General features: G+C 40.5%; 1 protein-coding gene across 3 annotated transcripts; it reads left to right on the plus strand.

The window, feature by feature from the left end:
- On the plus strand, positions 1–19,710 carry LOC108050744 (BTB/POZ domain-containing protein kctd15-like). Of its 3 annotated transcripts, none has more exons than XM_044459691.1 (6): positions 1–48; positions 4,766–5,437; positions 5,906–5,968; positions 15,981–16,088; positions 16,789–17,282; positions 18,039–19,710. In XM_044459691.1, exons 4-6 carry the CDS (start codon positions 15,994–15,996, stop codon positions 18,470–18,472), a joined length of 1,023 nt encoding a protein of 340 aa, XP_044315626.1. In that variant the 5' UTR covers positions 1–48; positions 4,766–5,437; positions 5,906–5,968; positions 15,981–15,993; the 3' UTR covers positions 18,473–19,710. The 3 variants fall into 3 exon arrangements, with proteins under 3 accessions (XP_044315626.1, XP_044315621.1, XP_044315623.1); XM_044459686.1 differs by having other exon boundaries at positions 4,766–5,182; XM_044459688.1 differs by having other exon boundaries at positions 10–60; positions 4,766–5,182.
- Positions 19,711–21,680: the final 1,970 nt, after the last annotated feature.

Here is a 21,680-nt window from a genome sequence, read left to right on the forward strand (position 1 = left end):
GTTCAGTGTGTTTGTGCTGTTGGTGTTTGCCTTGGCCATTGACAAACGGTACGGTAGCAGGTGAATAACAGTAACAGTTGGCCATTGCTATTGCCACTTTTTTGCGTTTGTTTTTGCCCTGGTAACTTGTTGCACGGCACGTGTTTGGACAACTGCCGGGTCACATTAGTGGGGGCGGGGCAGGGGGCGTGGGCGGGGTGACCAGCTGCAACAAAAGGATAACAAAAGAGTGGCATATAATTTAAGAACAACAGCCGGCACTCGGCTTCCTATAATTACCAACTGGCCACAGAATCACAGTTTTTTTGTCGCAAAAAATACGTTCGACCGGGGCAGGTGACAAGCGGCATCTGGGTGGGTCCCAAAAATGGGGGGCCTGGGACCCTCATTATATGCAAAACGCACAGGGCCGCCAGCCACTCAAACTTAACTTATTTTTAACTTGCACATTTTTGCCCAGTTTCTGCCTGTGCCTCTGCAGCGCCTCGGGCCATCTTAGTTGCATGTTCGAGCAATCCTTTCCGTTCTTGCTCGTTCCACCCCAAAAAGCTGGAAATAAAGAAGTGGTACTGGTAGTGGTAGTGGTAGTGGAACTGGTACTGGTACTGGTCCTCTCCCATTCATAACTCGCGGCTATATCTTCTTTTGCGTTATATTTCCCTCATTCTGCTTGTCTTTGGATATCAACTGTCAGTTTTCGAGCTAAAAACGCCAGCGGGCTAGTTTGTAAATCATTAAAATTATGCACACACACACGCCTCACATCCGCACACAATTATTGTTGTGTAAGTGTGTGTGTGTGCTCGGTCGGAGAAGTTGGCCAAACTGCATAGGAATCATTATGCAGTTAATGACAAATGTCACGCATTGCTAATGACAAAAGGAAGTCGGTAATCGACTCCTGAACCCATCCCTCACCTTCCCTTCCCCAATAAGTGCCCACAATTAAAATGCATATATCAAATATCAAATTGTTGCAAATGAGGGTCAAGCTTTCACAAAGCTCAACAATTGGAAAGTGGGTAGGCTATTTACCTTTAAGAAATAAGCATTTGATAAAATCATGAAATACAATTTTATAAATAAAATAAGCGTAGACAATATTTCAATGCACCCAACTTTAAAATAATAATAATGTATTTTGTATTTAGTTTTTCCTAAAGCATTCAAATAAATTCAATTACATTAATGTTATTAATTGCTAAACTTGTGTTGATTAATTTATTATGTTTTTTTCTTAATTCAAAAAACCCTTTATTATAAATATAATTTTTTTTATCTCAATATTGTAAATATTTAAAACAATTTAATAAAAAATATTAATGTATATCAATGTATGTATAATATATGTACATATTGATTGAAATTAAGCCAAATCATTTGAATTAGATTTTATTTTGAATTTGCTTTTTAAGCTTTCAGGGCACTTTGTTAAGTTGATCGATACATGGATAAATTAATTAATAAAATTTCACTTTTATAGCTTATACTTTATTAGGTCGAACCCTTATAAGTCAAACTAGTTTTATTGGCCATGAAAAGCCTAAATTCAGGTTAGAGGAATTCTATAACACGAAGTCAACCCTATTTCATTGGCAGATGGTGGGTTTCAGTTTTCGAAGTTGACTGTTTATTACTTATATTAACTATATGATAATTTGAAGAGCGATGCGGGCATTTCCTACATATCCCATTAATAAAATTGAGTTAACCAAGCAGAGAACTTTAAAAAACGCTATGCAAACACTTCATTATGGAACGCATTGGCTGTAAAATGATTACCATTCAAATGTTAATGTAAATGTTGTGCCACATATGGATGAATGGCTGGATGGATGGATGGATGGATGAATGCCCGAATTGATATGGTTGATATGTGGTCGCGTTTGCAGTCACTGCCGCTGCAGTTCGGTCGTGCGTTAAAAATTTAACGCGAATTTCAGGCTGCGGCGGCAAAAATGGCATCATTAAGTAAAAGCCCTACGGCCAGACATTGTGAATTTTATGAGCCTTTTCACATATACAAATATATGTATGTGCATGTGTATGTGGGCATGTTTTTGTTGTTTGCTCGCTGGGTATCGTTAATAATAAAAAATACGTATACCTATCTACATATATTTTAAAGCACACACACACACACACACACACACGCTTGTGCAGCCTTGTGATGAGCCGTGCACACATAAATAATAGTAATAATAAAAAATCACAATAATGATGATGCTGATGGTGTCGGCTTGCGGGGAGCAACAAAAAATCTGCGGAAATTCTCAGCATATGCGTTGGCATTTAAAGGTTTGTGTTTTCCCATTCAGTATGCAGCATTCACCATTCAGCATTCAGCATCATATTGATTGACAAGCAAATGCACAAGCCTTGAATAAATATGCAGGCGAGTGGGCGGTCAGTGCGCTAAAGGGGCGTGCCGCTTGGGCTACTTTAAAAAGCCATCAACAAATAATTACAAACGGGCGGAGGAAGTGTATTAATGTCGACCGTCGACGCTGATTTCTGAACCGATCCGAGTATTTGGTTTTTTTATATATATATATATATATATATGTAGCATATATATGAGTCCTGCAGCGGAAACCCCTCCGCCTCCTCCTACTCCTCCTTCTCCACCACCACCCCCCCGCTCTCGCCCTGCAGCGATCCAAACAATAAAGCATAAAGCGCGCCGCACACATTTTGTCGAATTATTTTGTTGGCAGTCCGCTGGCGGCTAACTGCAGCAAATTGGCTTGAAATATTGGTATTGCCATATGTATGAGTTCGTATATGAGTGACTGAATACATACGACTCAGCCCGTCTGTGTGCGTGAGCTTGTGATTAAAAAAATATTTAAAATGGCAAAAACGCAAAGCGACGTCAAAATAAAGGAGCCCCCCTACCGCCCATCCCCCTTGGCCCGCTTGAAACAATAAAAGTACCACCCACTTCTACCCAATCCAACTGAGTGAGTGAAATGAGCGATAAAATTGCAACAATTTCCACTCGTCGTAGGCAGAGGCTCCGATAAAAGATGAAAAATTGAAATGTCAGTGCTCGCAAACTTCAAATATAATTTGACCTGTTTTATGGACCATTTTAATGATTTTAAAAAGTGATACTCTTAACAATAACATGGAAGTGTGATTAAAACAAAATCTTTTCTTTAGGACAAAAATTTAAAAATGTGTAATGTAACTATTAAACGTCTTAAAAGAAGCAGATTTAAACAAAGAATTACTCTTGCTATTTCATAAAAAACGACATAATAAATGTTCTAACGATTAGCACTATGCCATTTAGTACATAAATGTTTTTAATTTTTGTACTTACTTAATGGTGAGATTTCCCATCGTGTCACGAGACCAACTCAAAGCCATATCGCATTTTCTGCAGCGGGAAAATATAGCGAAATATTATTGTGGCGCATATACTTCAAAATGAATATGGCCGTGGGACAAATAAGCGAGCATTCCGAAACAATTGCCAATGAAAAATGATGCGACACAACTCTCGGCAGGGGGATGATGGTGTTTTGGCCACCCCCTTCGGGCGTTTTTGCCAGCGAGGGGGTGGAAAGTTCGCACTCATTTTAATTACAGCTGCCTAACTGCAGGCCTCACTGTACTTCCCATTCCAGCTCGTGTTTTGAAACACGGCCTGGGGCGTATTTATCACAAGTTTTTCTTTGCATCGCCGCGGGGCAACAAAATATTTCAGCTGCCTCCGTCGCATTCGCTCGTCGAATGCCCGCGGGCCATCCAGCTCGGCTCAGCGCCCCATTGCCCCGTTCTTAGTACCGCCGACGGTGGTGCTTCTTCAAAGTCTCTGGAGCCGGAGCCGGAGCCAGAGCAGAGCCGTAGTCTGATGCCGCACAAAGTTTCATTTCGTTTGGCCCGCGGGCCCAGCGTTCTATGCTTTGTCATTAACACAAACACGCACACTCGCACAAACACATAGAACGACTGCCGGGTGTCAGTTGTACATGCAATACACCCATACACCCGTACACCTATACACCCACACACACAACCGTACACATGTCCTGGGGCAACAAAAACAAACAGGCTTTGATATTTACAATTATAGAAAATCGGGCATATAGAGATGTCCCCCATGATTAATGCAACTAATGGGTTAAAATTTTGTGTACACTTAACAAAGTAAATGTAGATCGAAATTAACGTTTGGTCAAGGCTTCGAAAAGACTATTTAGAATAATTTTTCTCATGAAACGCATAATATTGTATTTCTTTTTTTATTCATTACAAGTCAAGATACAAGTAAAAACGACTACAAAATAATTAAACTTTTAAAGTAGAAAGCAAGAACTTAAATATTTATAAAATTTGGGAGTCAAAGCAACCCATCTCTTGGCCAAAGAAAGTGCTTACAAAAAAAACTTGTACCTTTGAACACTAAAAAATGATGTTAGGAAACATTTTACATTTTAATTGTACAACTTGACATTTAAATAATGGTTATTTTAACGTTTGTAATAATAATTCAGAAAATATATTTCAATCAAGCCCACTTATAAAAATATTTGGAAGGTTAAACGCATTCAAGCTAAAATCCAATAGATAGAAATAAACATTTTGAAAGTGTGTGTATTCTTTCAATAAAACCCATTTGTATTACGTAAAGATCTATTGTAAAGATGATTCCCAGTGAAAGACAATATTTTCCAAGTGCAGCAACTCTAATTAAATGCATCGATTTGAAAGGCAAGCGAAAGCATTTCACCCAAGCCAATTGTTCTATTTACAGTTACAATGTTAATTGCGGCAGCTTAGTTGCAGGCCACCACAAAACAAGAACAACGAACGGAAGAACAGGCCACTTAAACCGGAAATAGACCATTAAACGTCCACACACTCACACACAACGAACACACACACAAAGGCATCATATGGTGCGAAAGCCAAGCAGCTAAACAACAAACGTGGCTCTCTTTCTCTCTGCTGCTACTGCTGCTGCGGCTGCTACTGCTGCTCTCTCTCAAGGTCGTCGGCTCAACACAGAAGACGCCAGCAACGAACTCAACTCCACCCGCAACACGCCGCAACTCGAGCCGCAACACGCAACAAGCAACTGCGACGGCGACGCAACACACAGCCATTAGCCCTCCAATCGCCAGCGAGCAGAATCAGTTTTCGGCCAGTATTCAACGCGAATGCAAGTGAGGTAAATTGCGAGCGCTTAAAAGTAGGCAACACTTACGGCAAGCGGAAACGGAAGTAAACACTCGTTGGCGCGCACACTTAGTTGAAATTCAAACGCCTCACAACCGAAACAATCTAGCGATCAGATCGACAAGATCTAAGCAGGCTAATTATATCGAAGAGCATCGAAGATCTGATAAAACGAAGATTATTTATCTACGCGCGCGTTGTAATAAAAAAGAGTTAAAGTGCATTTCCTAAATATACCAACCTTTTTGTGAGTTTCTTAATATTGAAGTCGCAAAATACTTGTTTTTATATTTCTAAACATTTCTGTTATCAAAAAACTTTCAATAGCCGTTTTGATTATTGACATTTCTTAACAAGTTCCTAAGAATGGCTTATTATTATTATTATACTTTGAAATTGAAATATATCAAAAACATTATAATCTTAAAATATATCTTTAGTTTCATACCTTTCTGGTATAGTCTCAAGTGTAATATTTATTTGTAGCTATCATATCAAACAGAAAACTACGATTGAAAATTTTATGTTTTTTGTTTACATATTGAAGGTTTAATGAAGTTAGAAAAGTTTGATCGGAGTTCTAAAATTTTTATTTTCTACATTCTTACAAACCCACATTTTAGCACTCTTTACCTTAATTACTCAACACATAAAATCCAATCGTTAAATATTTAACTAATGATTACTTCCTGTGGTTTTCTCGCCCCAAAAACAGAACTCCGTTTGTTGCATTGGATCAACGATCACCGTTGACGGTGGATTCCTCCTGCCCCAAACGGTAAGCGAAATCCGAAAACTTTTTATTTGCAAAATGCCCCAAAATCCCAGCCAGCCTTCGAGCTGGCCAATAAATTAGTTTAAAAAAAGATTCTGTAATAAACGAATTTTTGACACACAACAGCATCGACGGTCCAAGTTGCAGGCCACCCGATCTCTCTCTCCCTTTGGTTTTGGCCAAAAGCGCCACATGCCAAGTCAGAAATTGTGCGCCATAAACGAAGACTGTTTAAAAAAAAAAAAAAATTATGCGCCTCAAGTGCTCTGTACCCGCACCAAAGGAGAAATAAACAAAAGTAAGAAGAGTAACCGAGGGCGGCGGGGAGAGGTGAGGGAAGCGGGCAACGGCGACGGGGAGAAAAAAATCATACAAAATTCGCCGGCGGCATTTTTGGGCAACCTTAGCCCCCGGCTGAGTTATGTGTGCAGACGAGAACGAGTCGCATTATTTTTTCTACCTTAAAGGCTATAAAATACGATGGTGCTGGACGGGGGTCGTGGGTCGAAGGAGGGGGCATGACCGGTTGTATTGTGGCTGGTCGAAAACTAAGCGGCCAAAAGATGACCCCCGGGCCAAATACATACAGCACACTCATACAACAAATTTTTGTTTAGCCAGCGAATCGACGGTCCGTGAGAGTCGTCCGTCCGTCTGTCCGCTTGTCCGTTTTGTCCGCCAGTTTGTCCGTTGAGTCGGAGCCAAGTCATGAGGCAAAGTTCAAAGCGAGAGCTGCAGTGTGCAAAATTGTATTCAAATAGGGAGACACGGGAAAAAATATTGAAGTCTTTTATAATCGAAAGAGGAAAATGCTTCAGGAACAATCTTCAGTGATATATTTTTGACAAGGATATACAGGATATAGAATTTATATGAGATATAAATTTTAACATGCTCTTTATTTAAAATGGTATATTTTTATAAGCTTACACTTTTGAAACCATTTTAAAGTGTTTCCTAATCTTCAGAGATTGTTGCGACTTTACCGGGTTTTTAAATATTTAATTTTAAATAGAAATTCGTAGTTTGATATTAGTTCAGGAAAAATACTTCAATGATATATTTTTGATAAAAGAAGGATGTACAAATATATAGGATATATGTCTTTATGTCTAAAAAAATCAATTTGACAGTCTCTTTATTTAAAATAGTATATTTTAATTATATAAGCTTTTGAAAACATTTTAAAGTGATTCCTAATCTTCGGATATTGCTGTGACTTTACCGGGTTTTTAAATATTTAATTTTAAATAGAAATCCATAGTTTGATATTAATTCATGAAAAATCTTTCAGTGATATATTTTTGATAAAAGCAGGATGTACAAATATATAGGATACATGTCTTTATGTCTAAAATGAACAACTTTATCAGGCTCTTTATTTAAAGTAGTACATTTTTATTAAAGTGATTAGTAATCTTCAGAGATTGCTGTGACACTTTTGTTTTTTTAAATATTAAACTTCAAATACAATTCCTTAGTTATATAATATCCTATTTGTTTCTGTGCATCAGAAAGGAGGAGCAAGGCGCTGGCGACCTTCGCCTGTTGCCCTCCCATTCTATACAGCCCTCTCTTTCGTAAGGAAGCAACTGGTTTTGGGTTTTTGGTTTTATGTTCTGCTGTTTCTCCCGGTTTTTTTTTTGTAGACAAGCCAGACATAAGAGTTTTCCTGCAGGAGGCAGGGGCGGAGTCGAAGTCAAAGTCTTGTTTGTTTGTCTGAAGCCACTGCTCGCGATTCTTTCCGCGCATTGTCAGGATCTCACAGTGTTCGTACTCCCTGCTAATTTGTTTTCATTCAGCGGATTCAAGCTCCAGCTACTTGAATTCGCATTTACATTAACGGCCTATACCTGGTACTTTTTGGGAACCAGCGGCAAAGTGATTTCCATTACGTGCCAATAGTCAAAGCCTTCAGTTGCTGCATTTGAATGGCGTTGCATTCGGGGCTGAGACGACTGTGGCACAAAAGCTCTTAACGCGCTGTGTGTTAATTAAGCTGCAATTCGGCATCATTACCAGCATCAACATTGCGCTGCCAATTTGCCACCAACCGAATGGCTGTGCAGTTGCCAATTTCCGCAAGGGGTACGACTTTTGGCTATCGCGTAGCTTTTAGTTACTCATTTAGTGAATTGAGCAGGGTATAATGATTAAGCCTGGTTAGCACTTGTGTTATTCAAAAAGTAAGCAAAGCTGTTATTGAGATAATTATAACAATTAACAAGTGATTTTATAACATGTTAAGTATTTGACACAAGCAAATCTTAATTGCAGAAAAAAAACTTATGATTTATTCTAAAAACAATTTAACTTTTTTATCTGCAGCATCTTACAACTTACAAATTTTAAAAACAATTTAACCTTTACTAATTAACAAGAATTTAAAATTTTGTTGAAAAATAATAAGATAAATATATTTTCATCATTTTGTTGCATTACTGTCTAAATTTGCTTGTTCTTACTTATTAAACATAAAAAAAATCCATTCCAAAGTATCACTACTTTCAGAACTAAGATCTCAGATATTAAAAAAAATGTATTCCGTATTTCCCAGTTAAAAAGAAGCTGGATACTTTTATTACTCACACAGCCATTCCTAATCCCCTACCCATACGAATTGTTTACATTTCGTTGATACCCAGGATTACCCATTCCAAAACTCGATTCCTTGGTCAACAGCACCTGCCTCTGTTGCAAGTGCATTCCACTACAGTTGCCTTTGTGTTGCATCTGTTGTTGATGCTGTTTCTGGCTGCGAAATGCACACGCAAATTGCACCAATTAGGCAGGGCGCATTGTCTGCCACTGCCAGTTGCAGTTGGCGGATCCAGTTGCACTCGCAGGACTCCAGCTGAATGGGTTTTGTGGTGGGCCTGGTTTTCTGACTTCCGTTTCCCTTTTGGATAGCGAATCGCATTCCATTGTTTGAGCACTGTTCGAGTGGAAACATGAAAACATGGCTGGTAATTATTATGTACACTTGATTAAGTAGCGATGGCAATCAAACTACCCGACTGAAACCCCTTTGGAGCTATCAACTTGCTCACAACGTGCAAACAACGCTGCGTATGCGCAATGTTTTCTTTTGCGGCAATATTCCGACGTTTTGCCGCTTATCCTTTGCGCTTTTGACTTTCAATTCAATTTTCGAATTTAGCAGAATAAAAACATCCTATCTTTAGGTAGAGCACACACACACATGTGGATTTATCCGGAATATATTTATATTTTGCTTGTCGTCATCGTCGTTGCTGCTGTTGTTTCAGTTTTTTTCCATGTGGAGGTCGGAGGTCGGAGATTGGAGGTCGGCGAGTTGTGAGTTGGCTGAGTAATGTTTGCTCTGCATACGTAGCTCCAAACCCCCTCTATCCCTACCCCTTCCCCCCTCCACAACAGTTCACCCGCTTTTTGCTGAGTAAGCCATATGCAGCGCAATCGTCGTTTTTATTTAATATTTTCTAATAAATTTTTCAAAGTTTATTTTTGAAAGCCTTGCAGCGTTTTAATATCTGCTGCTTCAGTATATGCCGGGACTCCAGTTACTCGCTCACTCACTCAACTTCTGCCAGACTTCCCTGCCCACATACACGCCATACTATACCATATATATTCATATATATATATATATCGCATATATTTGTACAATTTGCCATGGCGCACACATTCTGCAACTTTGGCTAACAATTTTCGTAGCATCACAGAGGGAATGGGAGGGGGAAAGGGGCAAGGGGCAAGGGAACGTGGTCTGATTTCCCATATGCCGCAGCTCCAGCTCCGCCATTTGGACCCTTTGGCTAAAGACGACGTCGACGCAAAAGTTGAGTTCGGGCACTGCATCCCGAGATCCGAGATCCGAGTACCAAGAGGGAATGGGAATGGGAATAGGAACGGCAAAGGAGCCAATGCCAACGCCATATGGCCGGAGTTTGGGGTCTCCTGGCTTTGGCTTTTTGTGTTTTACTTGGGCCCTCCAACTGCCCGGCAAAAGTTTTTCATTTGCCTGCTCATCAGCGTTTTGATTTTGGTTTTTGGCCAACTGCGAAACGAAAACAAGCCAAGTGAAGCCACACCGACCGACCCTTCCGAGAATCGCCCAAGGCATTGGATTCTACTCAACTTGTCCCCAGGACATTTTGCAGATTTTTCCTCTCTCTTTTCTCATGTGTGTGTGTGTGTGTGTGTTTACTTTATGTTTGTCTTGGCTAGATACACAAACGTTCCGCATTCCCTTATCTGCAGCTCCCGGGAGTCGTAAGTTTGCTTTCTTTTTGCAACCCCGAACCGAATATAAGTCTTGCCTAATTGGAATCCTCCGCCCCCTCCTCTCCCCCCCTCGCCCATCAAACATAATCTGCCGCCTGGTGCTGCAAGTGTTGCAGTTTGATAAATCTTCGGGACTCCCAATGTTTTCGTATTAACTTTCGAGGTGGATCCAGTGCAGCCGACGTCGCTTTCGCCGCGGGCGTTTTAAAATTGAGATAAGATTTTGCCTCAAAAACTTTCGTTTTGCTTTTTATTTTTCCCATTTTTATACTGCGTTTTTTTGTATTTTCTTTTTTTTTGTATTTTGTTTTTTGTCTTCTGTTTTATTCTCTCCTGTTGTTTTGCGAGCTGCTGCCTGGGGAGCATTGAGGCCATGAGACGGAGACCAACTTAGGTATGATATCTTTAAATGCAGGCAGCACACACATGGGTATAAGCCAAAGCCAGAACGGACACGACTAGACTTACCTACCAATCGCAAAAGTTTGTGCCTGCAGCCACAGCAGGCAGGCAGGCAGTCAGCCCACCCAATCCTTACCCTTATCGAAATCGGAGCCGGAGTCGGAGAAGGAGTGGGAGTGGGAGTAGGAGTTGGGTTTTGGTCCGGAACGGAACTGAACGGATCGGATCGGGAGGAGGTGTATCCTTGCCGTTGTGGTTACTGGCTATGTTCCTGCTCCATTGTTGTTGTTGTTGCCCCTGCTGATGTTGCTGCTCTCATTGCCCTCAGCACTCTGCAAGGATAAATGAATGAGGAGGCACCCGGCACACACACACACACACACGGGGGGAGCCACATGCATGAGCCGGAGAAGCCCTGAAGGAATCAGCAAACCCACTGGAGAGAAAGAGGGGGAGAGGGGGAAAGGAAGAGGACAGGAAAACCCCAAGTTTCAATCCCAAGCACCGGGCACCTTGCCCGACTACAGTGGGCACTCGCTCGTGCGGAGCCCCAGTGGATTACATTCGGGGCAATCCACCCCCACTCCCCCGTTCGCCAAAGAGCCGTGCTGATGAATGAGCTCCCCACCTTCCGAGGGTCCTTTGGAGCCCAGTTCCGCCCGTGTTCGTAGTCCGTCGTCCGTATTCCGTATTCCATACTCCTTGGCTTGGCTTGGCTCGCTTTCCTTGCTTGGTTTCGTTTCGTATCCATCCATGATTTCCGCACTAATTCCAAACGATCGCCGCGGGCCTAGTCAGCTTTTGCCCTTTTTCGCTAGCTCTCTCGCTCTCGCATAGCTAGCGTTCTCTGTCGACACAGGAAAAAAAATGGCCTTCACTTTGGAAAATATATCAAAATTAAGAGGTACTCTAATTGATTGATTAAGTTTTGAAACAAATTTAAATGCTAAGAAAATAGTAAATTTAAAATTTGTATTATGTTTTTTTCGTTTGTTATTACTTATCATAATTTTTAAAATTGTTACATTTAATTTTAATTGTTCTGTTAAAAATAAGATATATCCCATATGTCTTCACAAACTCTTCCATATTTACTACAACTTTCATATAAAAGTTTGGAATACCAATTAATAGACCAGCTAGATCTAATAGTTTTATTAGTAATAAATAATTAATATGTAAAGATTTGAGAAAATATTTTCTGATAATAACATTATTGTTTTTGTAAATTTTTCATTATACTTTCTTCTTTAAAAAATGTGACTATTGTCTTTGAAATATTTTTGATTTACTGCTGTTATAAAACTTGGTAGTGCAATAGCCAAAGAGTATGAATGTCTTCAAATTATCTTAACCTCTTAACAGATTTTATTATATATATTAATTATTTTCTTCTCGTTATCCCAAAATATTTGAGCAATAATTTAAATGTTTTCTGTTTTTTTGGCCAGTGCAGCTAGCAACCAGGACACTCGGGCTGTCTGGTCTGGCCTTTGTGTGCGGAAGGTTGGCTGGCCGCAGGACATTTTCTAGGGTTACATAGTCAGCGTCGCAGTCGTCAACGTCTGATGCTCTGCCTAGGTGTGTGTCGCCATCCCAGTGAGTGTGTGTGTGTGTGTGTGTGAGTGGGTGTGTGGTGTGCACTTTAGCTCATTTCTTGGCTTTTGTTTTCGCTTTTGTCCTGTTTTTTGGGGGGAGATGGCCATGCCACCACCACCACTAGCCCACTCAACTACCCGATCCGAAAACCGAGCACTCCAAGTCGTGGGGAATCGAGGAATAGAATTGGCTGGGTGGCACTGAAGCGGGCAGTTCTCAGTTTGAGTTATCCTCCCAGCATTCGAACATTGAGCATGTGCCAACGGCCAGTTTTGTCCATAATTCCTTTTTGGAAAATGGTTTCGCCCCGGGCCACTCTGCATCATCCCGGACTGGCCAGCAACCTGATATCCAGCTCCGCACTCACAATCTCAACAATGGCAAACTAATAAGCTCACAGCAACCATCTCTTTCTGCCGCCAGTAAGCATGTGCCGAATGAAACATGAAACTCCGGCAGAAGTATAAGGGGAAGTCCCTGTCTCCAGCAATTGTGCAGTGCCAGGAGTTAAGAGTTAATGGCATTGCCATTAAAACCAGAACAGCGCCTGGCAAAGATGTCAAATGATGGCCACAGAAAGGCCGAATGCAGATGCCAGTATGCCAAAATGATGGGGAAGTCGGTTGACAAATATGACTACGGCAAAGGCAACTCTTCAAAATTCATATTGGCCAGAGCTGAGTACGTGTCACGAACTTTGTGACCAAAGATCAGTTTCAACTTGACACTTACTTCTTTACCTATGTATATAAATACAAATAGTTTGGTTTTTATATAGGAGAAATAGCTGTTAAAATTTAATTACCTTGTAGGTATGAACAAATATTGTTTTATATCTGTGCTTTATATCTTATGAAATTAATTATAATGCTTTAAAAAGAAAATTAAATATGCATTTTTTTAAGAATTTAGTTTAATCTTTAAAGACAACTCTTTGAGACTACGCTCTCTAAAATATTTTAAAGTTTTATAGTCTTAGCTCAGAACAATTTTTAATATTTTCAATTCCCACAATTAAATACATGTTAAAACAACACGTTTTTAATTTCTTTTACTAAAATCATTTAAATATAAACTGGGATTAATTTTAGTTTACAACCGCCTTTCTATTATTTTATTGCTAATAATATTTACTTAAAACATTGAGATCTTTTATTTCTAAAGATCCTTCAAAAAAGCGTGATAAACTTTGATTTAATTTTGAGTTAGACTATAAATTTATTATTTTGAATTATATTATTTTAATAGTATTTGCTTTACATATAACATTTTTAATAGTAAGATAATAAACTAAATTGAACCTCATATTTTGGCTGTATCACGGGTTCTCCTCTGATTCTCATCTCAAGTGTAACCAAAGGCGCTGCGAACAACTCCAGCTAACTCCGCCCCCTCCGCCCAGCCGGCAGCCTTGCCCCTTCGTCCCTCCACCCCTAACCCCTTTTGCCCCCCTCTCCTCCTCCCTGCCCCTCGCCCAGTTTCCAGCTCATCCTGCTACTAGACGGCATAGAAAAGATACCGCCTGCGGTGATAATGGACTAGAATAGGATGCAAACTGCAGTGCTTGTCTTATATACAATACCGTTAGCTCAGGGTGTCCACACACACACACACACACACATATATATACTCGTGTGTGTGTGTGTCTTGTTGTTGTTGTTGCACCTGCTCAAGTGGGCCGCAAAGCAATTGAAATTGAATTGTTTGTGTGGCAAGCCAGAGCTCAGGCATTGCATATTTTGTGGCTGCAACTGCAGCAGCTGGGCCAAAGAAGAAGTCGATGAAGGGGAAGGGGAAGGGTAATGGGGAAAAAGGATATTGGCTAGGAAACCATTAAGCCAGATCTCATAAACGAATATCCAATGTTTGATTGAACGTATTACTCACGCTTTATAATTGCCGTAAATTAATAAAACCCAGCCAGCGTTTCACCCAGCTCAACTCACTGCCATTCCATGTGGCTGCCATGAGAATGCCTTGCAGACATTTATTTTGTGCAATTTTTTGTGGCACTGCTTTTGCTTTTTATTTGCCGTAACCCTGTTCGACGTCCGCTCCTTGGGACTCTATTCGCTTTTAGCCCTCGTACAGTCGTACAGTCGTACACAGTCCCACATCCAGCACATCCCACCTCCTCCGTGCTCATTCGCATTTGAATGTTCATGTAGTTAAAGTTAATCAAATCGTAATTACCCAGCCCCAGTCGTTTGCCCGCCGGGTCTCAAACATTTAAAAAAAAGCAAACTTGTTTAGCTACATGGGCAGCGTTGATTTGTTGGCAAAGGCCAGGAATTGATGCTCTATGCCACCAAAAATATTACAAATTTTATATTTTTTAATTGAGAAAAAATGTCAGACTAATCACTATACACTTTTGAAAGAAAGGAACGCTTGCTATCACACAACTATAGTTCGAAAATAGAAATCAATGTGATTAACATGAAAAATGCATATTTTGTAAGCCCAAAAAAGTTCCTAAAGGATTGAACTGTTAAACATTTATGATTTTTTTATTAATTTAATTTAGTCAAATTGTGATAAGAACTATAAAACCATTTTAGAAAAAAAACAAAAATTGTTGCTGTTAATTAGATAATTTACAATTATTCACCAAAAATAAATACATTTTCGCGATAAGCTGACAGCTATTCAGCAAATGAATGCTACTTAAACAATGAACCACATAAACGTTACTTAAAAGTATTCCATTCTTTATGGGCTAGCTTAACTACCTTTGCAAGGTTAGTTCGTAAGCAACGTGCATTCATAACTGAAAAGAACTGACTGGGAGCCAGGTTAATGCGCAGAAAGCATGTGAACATTTGTCATATGGGGCCAACTCGTTTGAGTTGCTCACTCGCTGATTGAGTTTTATTAATTTACGGTCCTGGGGTCGGGAAACTGATACTAATGATGATGATGATGATGATGGTGATGGGGATTTTGGCTTTCGAGATTTAGATGTTGCCTGGTAATTGGTGTTGACTTTGCTAAGTCGGCTCAGTGGCCGCGTTGCGCATACGCCATGTGGCACGCATACGCATACGACTGACACATCATAATTGGCGAGCCCACATCGCACATTGCCGCTTTCCTCTGCGAAACAATGTGATTTTCGTGTGAAATTCGACTGGCAACCCTTGCGGCCAAACAACTACAACAACGAGTGCTAAAACGATGCACTCGATGGCCGTTAACATTAACTGCATCCACGGCCCGCCTGTTTCAGTTGGGTTTGGTTTGGTTTTGTTCGGCTTCGGTTTGGTTTGGTTTGGGACGACTTGGTATATGGTGGCATGGCGATTTGGTCTTGTCCACGACTAAAGCTGCGGAGAGACGATCGCTTGGGGCTCGAAGCCCCGTAACCGAGATGGAAACGCAGTGTAAAACCAAATATTCCCACACAATCAGCCCAAGACTATGGCCATATGAAATATATATGTATATATATATATGCGACTTGACTCCTTTACCCCCTTTCCCAAATCGCTGTGTGTGTGTGTGAACTTTTATGGGGCCCTGTGGAGAGCTTCAAGCGGCATTTTCGTTGTCACGTTTGCTGTCCTTTGTCGATTTGGTTGCCGTCCGTAATCAGAGTCAAGTCAATTTGGGTTTTTGCGCGCCGGGTCAAATTGGTTCTCATGATTAGCGTTTTCGTGGCCTCTCTAAATTACATAAGCTAATCTATAATAATTATATTTATATTGCATTGTAATTACATAAGATTTTATTCATCACTTGGTTACAGGAAAAAATGCGATATGGATCGAGAGCGAGAAAGAGATGTCAAGGCCCTGGAGCCACGCGACTTGTCCTCCACGGGCCGAATTTACGCCAGAAGCGACATTAAAATCAGGTTCGTTTTGGTGCTATTAATTAAGGGGAAATAAGAGACTCCAAATCAAAACATTGCGTCCTGAGATAGGCAACAAAAATCACTCACATTTCTATATTTCACATCAATACGTTTTATTTTTAAATCTGTTGTTTCTTTTAAAAATGATAATTTAATTGATTTCGTGGTCCAATATACTACAAAATTATTCAAAAATATCATTCATTTAGTTGACTGTAGGTCAAATAAACAAAAACCACCAAAATCATGCAGATTTCAAATCTTCTGATTACGTCATTAATCAATATTACATTATAAATATGAAAGAGGTTTACTCAATTTGCACAAAAATCAGACAAAATCTCAATTAAGAAATCAGATCGTTCAAAAAAGCCTTGCTAATGTAATAACTTTATAGAATTGTAGATTAAAAGTTAATACCTTTAATGATTAGCCGATAGTAATTAAATTATTTAATTGTGCCTATGTAGATCAAGTTTCCAATTAATACGCTATGAATTACTCTCGCTAAGCCTGAAAGTTTATAAATATTTTAAAATCTTTTCAAAATTGAGTGACGTGACACCTAGAATAGTGAAGTGCAGGGTACTCAATTGGCAGTATGATGGAAGCAGGCTTCCACTCCACATCCTCATATACCCCCCCACCCCTTTGTCGCGAACAATCTCATTGTGAATTCGTGAACGGTTTTCGCCCGCAGCTCCTCGCCCACCGTCTCGCCAACGATCTCAAACTCCTCTTCGCCCACACCGACGCCACCCGCCAGTTCCTCAGTGACGCCGCTGGGATTGCCCGGAGCGGTGGCAGCTGCTGCTGCCGCCGCTGCCGTCGGAGGCGCCTCCTCGGCGGGGGCCAGTTCCTATTTGCACGGCAACCACAAGCCCATCACCGGGATACCGTGTGTGGCTGCCGCCTCCCGCTACACGGCCCCCGTTCACATCGACGTGGGCGGGACCATCTACACCAGCTCGCTGGAGACACTCACCAAGTATCCGGAGTCGAAGCTGGCCAAGCTCTTCAACGGCCAGATACCCATCGTACTGGACTCGCTGAAGCAGCACTATTTCATCGATCGCGACGGGGGCATGTTCCGCCACATTCTGAACTTTATGAGAAACTCAAGACTTCTGATTGCCGAGGACTTTCCGGACCTGGAGCTGCTGCTGGAGGAGGCCCGCTACTACGAGGTGGAGCGTAAGTATTCTGCTTGAGAGCCACACGGAGAAAAACGCCATTAAAGCATCTGATTCAAATTAAATCCATTTTTCTGATAACAGAATTTTAATTATATCAGTTACCCAGAAGTTATTATTAAAAGTCATAAGAATGAAAAAGTTAGTTTGAAGTCATATAAATTGTTTACCAAATTTTAAGATCACTAAGTACATACAAGGCATAAGAGATGAAAAAGATTGAAAATAAAGTTTCATAATAACTTTAAAGCTTATGAAATAATTTCACTCATCGTATATACCTTGGCGCTATAGAGGTCCACTCAAAGATTCATTTTAAGATTGACGTAATAAATTATATGCTTAGATCTTTTGCAACTTAAATAATATTTAGACAGCAAATGGTTTGTTCTTAAATTCATTACCATTTTAAAGTTAAAAACAACGAAAACCAAGCAAAATGAAAATACAAAACGATTTTTTGCAAGCTTTAAAGATGATTGATATAATAAGTCTATTTGAAAATGTTTTTATAAAATATTTTATCATTGTAAATGTTATGTTTGTGTGTACTTAGATGACTTTGCCAAATAATTTCTTACTTTGATCAGATAAAAATGTTATTTCACCACTTTTGAATCATATGCTGAACGAAAGTCTCTGTGCATAGGCCCTCGTTATGGCCACCAGCGATTATAGCTAATTTGCCTTTCTCCCCTCCTCTGCATCTGTCCATCTCCCCAACCGCTCCACATGACCGGTCCGCGTCCGCCCGCAGCGATGATTAAGCAGCTGGAGAGCATGCGCAAGGATCGCGTACGCAACGGCAACTATTTGGTGGCGCCACCCACTCCACCGACTCGCCACATCAAGACGAGCCCGAGGACCAGCGCATCGCCGGAGTGCAATTACGAGGTAGTGGCGCTGCACATCTCGCCGGACCTTGGCGAGCGCATTATGCTGTCGGCGGAACGGGCTCTGCTCGACGAGCTCTTCCCGGAGGCCAGCCAGGCGACACAGTCGAGTCGCAGCGGAGTGTCCTGGAACCAGGGCGACTGGGGGCAAATCATCCGCTTCCCCCTCAACGGCTACTGCAAGCTGAACTCGGTGCAGGTGCTCACGCGGCTGCTCAACGCCGGCTTCACCATCGAGGCCAGCGTTGGGGGCCAGCAGTTCTCCGAGTATCTGCTGGCACGACGCGTCCCAATGTGATAGGCCCTGGCTCTGGCTGCCCCATCTCCCCAGGAAGCGGCAGCAGTGGCTTCTGTTTCCGGTTCCGGTTCCGTTTCGGGTTCGGGTTCGGGTTTGGGTTCGGGCTCCCCGCGACGCGGTCGCCTGATCCATGTGCGTTGCAGGCGCTAATTCCAGCTCGCGGGGGCCTACGGGTGGGTCGGGGTTAGGTGACCAAAAATCACCGAAGGAGAATATAATCTTTGAACAAAGTATGTGTAGAAAATCACGATTAAGCCACGACAAATGCCGTATCATATTTACGGAATCAAAAATAATACCATTCAGTTTCTTCCAAAATATGTATGGTTTCTATGGTGTAAGTCGATGCAACATTAGTCGAAGAACAACATGATATTTTTCCTTTTCCTGGCATTTTTAAGCCAATTCAAAAGTTCTTTGTTAACTACGTTAATATAAAATTGCAGTGTGCTATTTGGTTTCGGCGGAACGTATGAAAATTAATATTTTTCCAACCATTCCAAAGTGATTACCAAAATTTGACGTAGCTTAAACGTGACTTTGAAATAATAGTACCACACAGATATCATTTTCTGAACTGTTCATAGATTTAAATCCATATAACTCGATCCACCCTCATTGGGGGGCTGCGCATTGCTGCTCTGAGCAGCTTGTCTTTTAGAATTATTTAGACAACATTCGCTGCTCAGTTAGCTCTGAATCTGAATCCAAATGTTATTTAATGTTTATCAATTAAGTTTGCTGGCACAGACACTGGACACAAACACACTCGTGCGTATTATTAAGCATTTAGAGAGCCAAGAGCCCAGCACTGATTTTGTTTATTAGCCTTGCGTTTAAGTCGAATATTGTTTTCTCTAAGTGTACCACCTACTGCTGATGACCTTGAGTTGTTCCATTCGAATCGAATCGGCCAGGAAAAGTAGCTGGCTTAAATTATTGTAACCCACACACACAAACACACACACTGAAAACTATGGTAGAGTAACATTAACTCAAGATCAACTCACAGCGAAAATAGTTTTGTAGTACTTAATTGATGTAATTGAACCTTTATGAATGTAAACTATGGGATAACTTTTTCAATATATAGGAACCGACGTCTAAATAGTCTACACCAATTCAAATACAATTACATGCAAATATAGATATATTCAACAAAATACAGTTTGCGACCACGCCCCTCTATAGAACAACCACTCAATTGAATATTTAAATAAAGCAAAAAATACGTGTAATTGTTGAATTTCTCTTTTGGATGGGTTTATTCAAATTTGAATACTTTGTGTGCGCGCATAGATGGCGCTTTTACATTTAGTGCAAACTGAACAACTTGTAATGAAAGCAGTCCAGTGACATGATAAAGCAGTGAACTGCTTGCAGACAAACTTGTTGGACACGAGTAAAATGGCAGCGCCGGGATGGGGTGGGTCTTGAGGGGGCACGCTGGCAGTCTTGAGGGTACGATTTCGGTCGGGAGGCTTGGGAGCGTTTCCTACGCTTTTCTGAGGGGGTCCCAGGGTCGTGGCGGATGTGGTGGAGCGGGACGCAACTTTTGGGGGGCCTCTCGCTGGTGGCCGGGTTCGGAAAACTGAGAAATAGGGGAAAAACCGGGAAAGTTCAGTTTGACGGTCTGGCAGCACTGTATTTAGCACGTGGGTAACATGCGCGACGGGAAAACAGGTGTATTCGATCACTTTCCACGGAAAACTGAGGTTTTAGGTGACTTTTCTGCAAAGCCAATTTTCGAAAATTTGGAAAGGGGTTACCCCTCGTTAAAATGACGAAAAATCGACCCCAAAATAAAAACCAAGTTAAGTACACAGATTTTTAGAGAATTAAAACACGATCATTTAGAAGTAATCCATTTTGAAATCGGATGTGTGTAAGAAAAGTTATGGGCTTAGAAGTGGAGGTCCTAGGTGACTTTTCTGCAAAGCCAATTTTCGAAAATTTGGAAAGGGGTAACATCGTTAAAATGACGAAAAATCTACCCCAGAATACAAACCAAGTTAGGTACACAGATTTTTAGAGAATTAAAACACGATCATTTAGAAGTAATCCATTTTAACACCGGATGTCTGTAAGAAAAGTTATGGGCTTAGAAGTGGAGGTCCTAGGTGACTTTTCTGCAAAGCCAATTTTCGAAAATTTGGAAAGGGGTAACATCGTTAAAATGACGAAAAATCGACCCCAGAATACAAACCAAGTTAAGTACACAAATTTTTAGAGAATTAAAACACGATCATTTAGAAGTAATCCATTTTGAAATCGGATGTCTGTAAGAAAAGTTATGGGCTTAGAGCGCAGGTTTTAGGTGACTTTTCTGCAAAGCCAATTTTCGAAAATTTGGAAAGGGGTAACATCGTTAAAATGACGAAAAATCGACCCCAGAATACAAACCAAGTTAAGTACACAGATTTTAAATTAAAACACGATCATTTTGAAGTAAGCAGTTTTGAAATCGGATGTCTGTAAGAAAAGTTATGGGCTTAGAGCGCAGGTTTTAGGTGACTTTTCTGCAAAGCCAATTTTCGAAAATTTGGAAAGGGGTAACATCGTTAAAATGACGAAAAATCGACCCCAAACTACAAACCAAGTTAAGTACACAGATTTTTAGAGAATTAAAACACGATCATTTTGAAGTAAGCAGTTTTGAAATCGGATGTCTGTAAGAAAAGTTATGGGCTTAGAGCGCAGGTTTTAGGTGACTCTTCTGCAAAGCCAATTTTCGAAAATTTGGAAAGGGGTAACATCGTTAAAATGACGAAAAATCGACCCCAAAATACAAACCAAGTTAAGGACACAGATTTTTAGAGAATTAAAACACGATCATTTAGAAGTAATCCATTTTGAAATCGGAGGTGTGTAAGAAAATTTATGGGCTTAGAAGTGGAGGTCCTAGATGTCTTTTCTGCAAAGCCAATTTTCGAAAATTTGGAAAGGGGTAACATCGTTAAAATGACAAAAAATCGACCCCAGAATACAAACCAAGTTAAGTACACAGATTTTTAGAGAATTAAAACACGATCATTTAGAAGTAATCCATTTTGAAATCGGATGTATGTAAGAAAAGTTATGGGCTTAGAGCGCAGGTTTTAGGTGACTTTTCTGCAAAGCCAATTTTCTAAAATTTGGAAAGGGGTAACATCGTTAAAATGACGAAAAATCGAATTAAAACAGTAACAGTAGAAGTAATCCATTTTGA

The sequence above is a fragment of the Drosophila rhopaloa genome, unplaced genomic scaffold (assembly GCF_018152115.1).
Source record: "Drosophila rhopaloa isolate 14029-0021.01 unplaced genomic scaffold, ASM1815211v1 contig_115, whole genome shotgun sequence".
Classification (NCBI taxonomy): domain Eukaryota; kingdom Metazoa; phylum Arthropoda; class Insecta; order Diptera; family Drosophilidae; genus Drosophila; species Drosophila rhopaloa.